This window comes from Sinocyclocheilus anshuiensis, unplaced genomic scaffold (assembly GCF_001515605.1).
Source record: "Sinocyclocheilus anshuiensis isolate Anshui unplaced genomic scaffold, SAMN03320099.WGS_v1.1 scaffold423, whole genome shotgun sequence".
Classification (NCBI taxonomy): Eukaryota; Metazoa; Chordata; class Actinopteri; order Cypriniformes; family Cyprinidae; genus Sinocyclocheilus; species Sinocyclocheilus anshuiensis.
Window position 1 is genome coordinate 1299820 of NW_015549610.1, and position 7828 is coordinate 1307647.

General features: G+C 35.6%; 1 protein-coding gene across 2 annotated transcripts in view; it reads left to right on the forward strand.

The window, feature by feature from the left end:
- The window catches only part of LOC107659211 (exocyst complex component 2-like), a 28770-nt gene that overhangs the window by 16812 nt on the left and 4130 nt on the right, over nt 1-7828 (forward strand). Inside the window, exons 21-24 of one of the 2 annotated variants that reach the window (XM_016448076.1) lie at nt 1282-1348; nt 3355-3471; nt 5294-5435; nt 6809-6864. In XM_016448076.1, coding sequence (XP_016303562.1) covers nt 1282-1348; nt 3355-3471; nt 5294-5435; nt 6809-6864 — 382 coding nt within the window. The remainder of the gene's footprint in view (nt 1-1281; nt 1349-3354; nt 3472-5293; nt 5436-6808; nt 6865-7828) is intronic. The other variant, XM_016448077.1, reaches the window with a different exon arrangement.

Genomic DNA, 7828 nt, shown 5'->3' on the forward strand with positions numbered 1-7828 from the left:
CATAAGTTTACATACCCCTTGCAGAATATGCAAAATGTTAATAATTGAAACAAAATAAGAGTGATCATGAAAATTGCATGTTATTTTTTATTTAGTACTGTCCTGAATGAGCTATTTCACATAACAGATGTTTACATATACTCCACAAGACCAAATAATAACTGAATTTATAAAAATTACCCCATTCAAAAGTTTACATACCCTTGAATCTTAGTACTGTGTGTCATTTCTTGGATGATCCAGGACTGTTTTTATATTTTGTGATAGTTGTTCATGAGTCCCTTGTTGATCCTGAGCAGTTTAACTGCCTGCTGTTCTTCAGAAAAATCCTCCAGCTTCTTCACATTCTTTGGTTTTCCAGCATCTTCTGCATATTTGAACCCTTTCCAAAAGTGACTATATGATTTTGAGATCCATCTTTTCACACTGAGGACAACTGAAGGACTCATATGCACCATATTTTCACACTGAGGACAACTGAGGGACTCGTACACAGCCACAACTGGTTAAAATAATTAACATTTTCCATATTCTGCAAGGGATATGTAAACTTATGAAGACAACTGTGTATTATATATATTATTCAGGCATTGAAAAAATAGTTGGGGTTTTTTTATATTTTTTTAAAGTCATTGTACCAGAGTTACTAAACGGGGCAAATTATCGTTAGAGCGCAATTCCATAAAAGCGCCAATGGGAGGGGAAAATTTTGCGGGTGATTTACTGAATTTACTAAGGTACACATTAAAGAACACTGATGCAACATCTCATTTCCATAATGACCAGCGCAATCTACCAAGAGCAGCGCAAATTACCGCCTGCTTTAAGACATGCTTTTTTTGGGCGTTAAATAATGCCGCAGTTATTGACGAGCGCAAATCTTAGTAAATCTCATTGCATGATTAATTTAAATACTTTACTCCCATAAATTTACTGATCGAAAGGGAAACTCCTACAAATGCATATTCAATAAGGTGAGTCACAAAAATTACTCTGTCCATGCTTTTTCAACGCTAATTTCCCACTGCGTGTCTTTAGTAAATCCTGACAGTAGTTATTTAAAGCCAAATTAGGTTTGCGCTGGCGCAAGATGATAGTAAATCTGGCCCATTGTCTGTATGAACTAAATTTAAATTTTTGTATTTTTGAAATATTCGGATCCAGACAAAAATGTGTCATGTTATATATATATATATATATATATATATATACATACAGTGGGTACGGAAAGTATTCAGACGTTTACAGTGGTAGTATAATATCAAGGTCTTTCTCTTTCAGTTTGTCTGTGGACTTGGCCTCACCTGATCTTTTTGGAAGCATCCAAGAAGACTTCAGTTCAAAACCAGTAAGGCCATTTTTCCCCTCCTCTCCTGATTTCCAACTTTGTCCGTGTCCATCTTGTCTTTCTCTCTATTCACACTAATAATGCATATTTTAAAAAATACTGTTCTATAAAATACATACAGGTAATTTCAGTATTCATATAAAATAAAAATTAATGGTGACCTGGCCTAGCAGTTAGCACATCAAGCTGTGGTGCTCGTATGGAGAAACAGGTTTGAATCTGACTTGAGTACTCATTACATTCCTCCCTCTTCACTTTTTTTGATAATACACTTTCACTGTCAATATAAATGTCAGAAAATGGCCACATAAATAAAATGCAGTATGTGTGGACTGGTTACTACATCAAGTAGCCCTATGTGGTATTTTATTCACAGTAAACTGCAGAGGTGGATGTCACTGTATGTGACAGGATATTTGAGTACGGAGAATAGGAAGTGAGTGTAGATAACAGCTGCCTTCATGCTGCTCTGACATGTTCAGCTCCTCACCTTATTTTAAACGATTAGTCACTGACTGAAATCCAAATAGCACTGTGTCGATGTGTAGTATCGGAACTAGAGTCATAGTATTACTGAAAGCTGAAAACCTTATAGATGAAAAGACTGAGAAAAAGAGAGAGAGAAACCAGGTAACGAGGCCATGGGTTTAAAAATTATCAAAATGAAACCTTGTTGATTGAAGATATTCACAGACCTCAAGTAACCTTGAAGTGCTTCCTCCCTTCATTTAATCCCTTCTTTTGTGCTTATTCAGTAATGCTGTGTGTGTGCACATATGCTTGAGTAAAAGTTTAAACCACACAAATAGAGTTTACAGTAACCCCAAAGCATATTTGGTCCCTTCCTGATGCTTAAGTTAGATTTAAAATTGGCCTAATTACTTTACTTTAGATACAAAATATCAAAATAAATATGCATTAAAATGCCAGACATCATCTAAGAACAAACTTCAGTTGTTTTGAGACAATTCTTTATATGATAGCAATTATTTTTGCAACTAACTGGTCATGAAGGGGGATTTTTAGTGTCCATGAGAAGTCACTTCCCTTACGATTGCACAGGTGTCCTAGCAGAGCAGCCACAGGTGTACTTCATCACATCAACCATGTACATGTTCCACTAACATTTGGCAACCAGAAAGTACGCAAATATTTTTTGTGCAGATGTTGAACTGTATATATGATGTTGCCTTGTAATTTGAAATGTGACATTTTGGTTAAAATATTTGCACTATATTTAAAATAAATGCCATTTGGTTTAATATTTAATCATAAAGTGCAAAAAAAAATAATAATTCAAATGCCTTGTGGGGCCACTGTATTTTTTGTTTGTGTTATTAATTCTAAAGAACCTTTTCCTGAGAAAACATCCTGTGTTCCGTTAGGGATGCCTTTGTCACAGTTTCCATCTGCAACACAGCAAACATTCAAACATCATGCACAACAGTCATGTGTTGTGAAAAACAGCAGCTTTCTCTTCAGAGAGCACAATGCAGCAGCAGCTCACATGGGGTTTCCCCTAGTCTGCAGTGGAAGAGCTGCAGTTTTCCCCTCTATCTCTCTCTTTTTCTCTATTTTACTCTCACTCTCCTTCACAGACTGGTTTATGGTTAAGTAAAGTCACAAACATACCCAATCATATCTATAATAGTATTGATTCACACACTCTCAGACCATTTCTTGTTCATGTGTGTATATATATGTACAAGTAAGGGGTTAGTAGGATTTTTTTAAATGTCTCATGCTCACCGAGGCTGCATTTATTGGATCATAAATACAGTAAAAACGGTCATATCATGAAATGTTATTGCAATTTAAAATAACTTGTTTTATATTTTTCAAATATTTTTCAAAAATGTTATTTATTCCTGTGATTGCAAAGCTCCAGTCTTAAGTGTCACACGATCCTTCAGAAATCATTCTAATACAACTTAATGCAAAAATCTCTTTATATACAGTATGTTCATTGTAACAGTTGCTGTGTGTGTTTGTTCTGGCCCATGTAGGAGCAACGTCTCCTCATCATCCTGAGTAACTGTCAGTATCTGGAGAGACACACGTTTCTCAGTTTGGCTGAGCACCTGGAGAAGAACGGCTTCACCACTGCAGAGAAGATCGTCAGGGTACACAAACACATGCACACTTCCCTTTTACTCCAGTCCACAGTTGGCATTTTCTTTTTTCTAAGTGATAACACATGTGTTTCCAATTTATGTATCTTTCACTGAAGTGAGAATGACTCACTTAGATTGAGGAGAAGCTCAAGGGTTTTTCATAGTGGCATTGCAACACACTCACCCTAAGTGGCTTTTGCGCCGTGCAGAGGAGAGGGTGAAGCCCTCACGAAAGGTTATGGTTGGCCTTTCCAGTAAATGCAGATGGTTTTGATGCAGATCGTAGTGAATCATTGGGATGGGCTCAAAGGGTTTGTGTAGATCATTGAAGTGCAATGAGAGCACACTCTGCATTGCACCTTTCAGAGAGATTTAACTCCGAATAAGAGCTTGATAACTTACAGGAGAGGTTTATTACAAGATCATAAAGTGATTCTGACATATTTATCTTAGTACAGACAAGAAAAAACATTGATTATTAAAGTAGTTTTCAAAGTGATTTAGAGCTGCATCACTATTGTTAATTATGATAAAGGATTTGAACAAAGCCTTTACTTTAAAATGAGGTTTACACTGACAGTGACCGTTAGCAGAGCTTAACTTTATGCAAATATGTAGTGAAGCAGAGCAGCAGCTACCAATGAGAGTGCAGAAAGGGATCTGCCTGATAGAGTTGGACACGGCGGTTGATCCACCTACTAGAAACCAGCAGCTCAGAGAACCGGCCCTGATTTAATTGCTGATTTTTAAGCCACAGCTTTAGAATTTAGTATTAAATTTCTTTATATTTGTGCCAAACTGAAAAAAAATGTTTTTCCCCCCAGTATTTTGTCTTGTTGTCCAGTGCAAATATGTAAACATTCTTAAATCAACATACATTTACGTCATACATTTGTACATGTACTTAATACATTTAGATACAAGATTACTTAAGATATTACATCTTGTTTTTCTGAAAAATGTATCAAAATCAAGGGGAAAATCTGCAAAATATCTGCAAATGGGGTAAGAAAAATAAACTTTAATTACTTTAAATTATTTAATAATTTTAATTAAATTAAAATAAAGTTTATTTTTCTTACCCTATTGGCAGACTTTTTTCATGTTTTAAGTGTAAAGTTACTTAATTTTGATACATTTTTCAGAAAACAAGGCTTGTTATCTTATGTCATTTTGCTTCTCAAGTGACTGTATTAAATATGTTTGTACTGGAAAATAAGACAAAAATACTTACACATAAAAGCATACACATAAGATTAAATCAGCTTAAGAAGAACTGTGTTATTTATGAATGGTTTGGACTGGTGGACCTTTAAAAGGAGCAAATTTCAGGAATCAGAATATCCTAAGGGATGAGCTTATTTGTGCAATAAAATTGTGCATAGCAACACAACAGAACACTCAGAACACCAAATAACAACAATCTTGCAACCATGCACAAACTGCAGGTGTTTTGCATGGACAAGGTTTTTATATTTTCTTCAAAATATGCCAAAGTCTAGTTAAAAATCATTAACAACATTTGGACTACTTCTCAGAGAAGATTGACACTCATCTGTCAGGACAGATGTCCATCTCTGTTTTTTTACTGAGTTCCCAGAGATTTTGTCCCCTTTTGAGATGGTGCTTTCCATTCTGGTTTTTGAGGACTTCCCTAAAGTTCAACCCACATCAGAATGATGGACATGCATGAGTGGTCTTTACTCATTCTGCAACAAAGTGTGTGATGAGCGCTGATCGTGTGTGATGTTAATGGTTTCTTAAGGTCACATGCACTTTTTGTATGATCAGCGGTTTGTGATTAAACTGAATGCATGCTCATGTTCTTCAGGTCAGCATAGAGGCGCTGAGACAGCTGGATGAATATCTGTTTGAGACGTACGTCGAGAAAAAATCTGATCCTATCGTCGGCTCTCTGGAGCCTGGCATCTATGCAGGATACTTTGATTGGAAGGACTGCCTGCCACCTACAGGTAACACACACCTCAATCATGTAACCTGTATGTTGACAACACTCTGTGGATGTTTCTAGAAGACTTTGTCTGTTTGAAACACCATCACCCTGGAGATGGTACTAATAGAGAAAGTTCCACAAACACTTTTGCTAGTCTTGATTCTGTGGTTTCAGTCTGCCATCATCGCTTTTATATCAGTTTCAGTCATGGTAGAGAGAGAGTGTGTGTGTGTGTGTGTGTGTGTGTATGTGTGTATTTAGTAGGATTGGGTCTGTTGGTGCATACTTGACTAAATGCAATTGGTTATGTGAATCATTTGTGAACTTGCAAGAACTTTTCCTGCTTCTGAGACATTATAAGAAGAACTTGTTGAACTGTGTAAAACCAACCCACTACACTTCACCACTGCTCTGATTTAGCTCCCAGTCAGTTTGAAAAATCATTATCTTTAGCTCCAGAACAGACAAGCTAATGTTATTACACAAGAATGTACACTACTGTTCAAAAGTTTTGTTTCAAATATTTTATCAAAGAATCAAAGAATTTTATCAAAGAATCCTGGAAAAAAGTATTATGGTTTCCACAAAATATTTCGACATTTTCAACATTGATATCTATAAGAAATGTTTCTTGAGCCCCAAATCAGCATATTAGAATGATTTCTGAAGGATCATGTGACACTGAAGACTGGAGTAATGATGCTGAAAATACAGCTTTTCCATCACAGGAATAAATGACACTTTAAAGTATATTAAAATAGAACACAGTTGCTTTGAATTGTATTCGTATTTCACAATATGAATGTTTTTCTGTATCAAATAAATGAACCTCTCCAAAATAGTAAAAGAATCTTGCTCACCCTAAACTTTTGAACTGTAGTGAAATAATCTCTTTGAAATAAGAATTATAATGGTATAGATTCAGAATATAAAATCTTACAGAGCAAATATTTTTGTACTGGAAAAATAATATAAGATTGGTTCTTTTAATTGCTCCTTAAAAATCATATGATATTTATATTATTATTTAAATACTAGAGGGACTTATAAATGTGGATGTCACACGCATAGAGGAATAAGAAGTGATTACTTTAACAGTGCAAAGAAAATAAATAAACATACTGTAAACATTATAAAAATGTAAAACTTTGAAATATGTTAAAGGGGATTATTTTGCTTGACCTCAGTATGGAGGAGGACATTTTAGACTTAATCAAATTTCTGACAACTAGGCAAAACCATGTCACACTTGTGAAGAGAAGCTGATAAGATTTTCCTCTCATCTTCAGATGGTTCCTTACCCCCGTTTAAACTTTCTTGAACCTTAAAAAAAGCAAGAACATGACTCATTGATCTACCTTTTCTTATTCCCATTCTCTCTTTCTGACTCAGGTGCGAGGAGTTACTTGAAGGAGGCTTTGGTCAGCATTATCTCTGTTCATGCTGAGGTGAGATACTCAAACCTTCAGTCGACAAATCGCTCATCTCTGCTTTAAAAGATGCCCTGTTATCTTACACCTTATGAATGCCACCTTTTCTGTTCCAAAACCTTGTGAGCTACTTACATAGACAGCATTTAAAAGCTTTATAGGTACAGATTCAATTAAAAAAATTAGGCAGCAACAGTGTGTTTCATTATAAGGTACCTTGTTTTGGCCAAATTCTAAGACAGCATCACATGTTGTCTTTTGTGGATAAGACAATCCCAGAATTCAAACGACAAGCTTGGTGAAAAAAAACTATGACAAACTGCACAGTCAACTGTAAATATACAATACCATTTGGAAGGTTGGTGCAATTTTTACTGAACGTTTCTTAAGATGACCAAGGCTGTATTTATTTGTTTGTTTCAGGAAAAAACAGTAATATTGTGAAATATTATTACGATTCAGAAATTATATATATATATTAGGGGTTGCACCGACTAGTCGACTTCAATGCTCTGCCATGACGCTTTAAGCTTGACGTCGACTAGTCGCTGGTCCTATAGAGGGCACAACAGGATAAGAAATCTTTGAAGGACTTCCACATTTACGCTCTGTTTCCAAACAGTTAAAATGACAAATAAATGCATACTCTGAAAGCGCTCCACAAGACATGTGTGATTATATTACTGGATGCTCGAAATTGAACAGGAGAATGCACGTTTTAAACAGCTTATTGTACAGGTAAGTTAATCACCTAATCTAATGCGCTGCTGCACTGTATTGCACACACATTACAGACAGTAGCTCGTACATCACGCACAGAATGCGTGCACACAGAATCATTCAGCGCGGACATGTATTGTCAACACTGTTCTGTGATCTCTCAATAAAATAGCTTTGAAACTGAAAAGTTCAAGCATATATTTCTTAACTAAATCCCACAGCTTCACTACTAGTAGAGAGACGCTGCCAGGTAGAATTAATT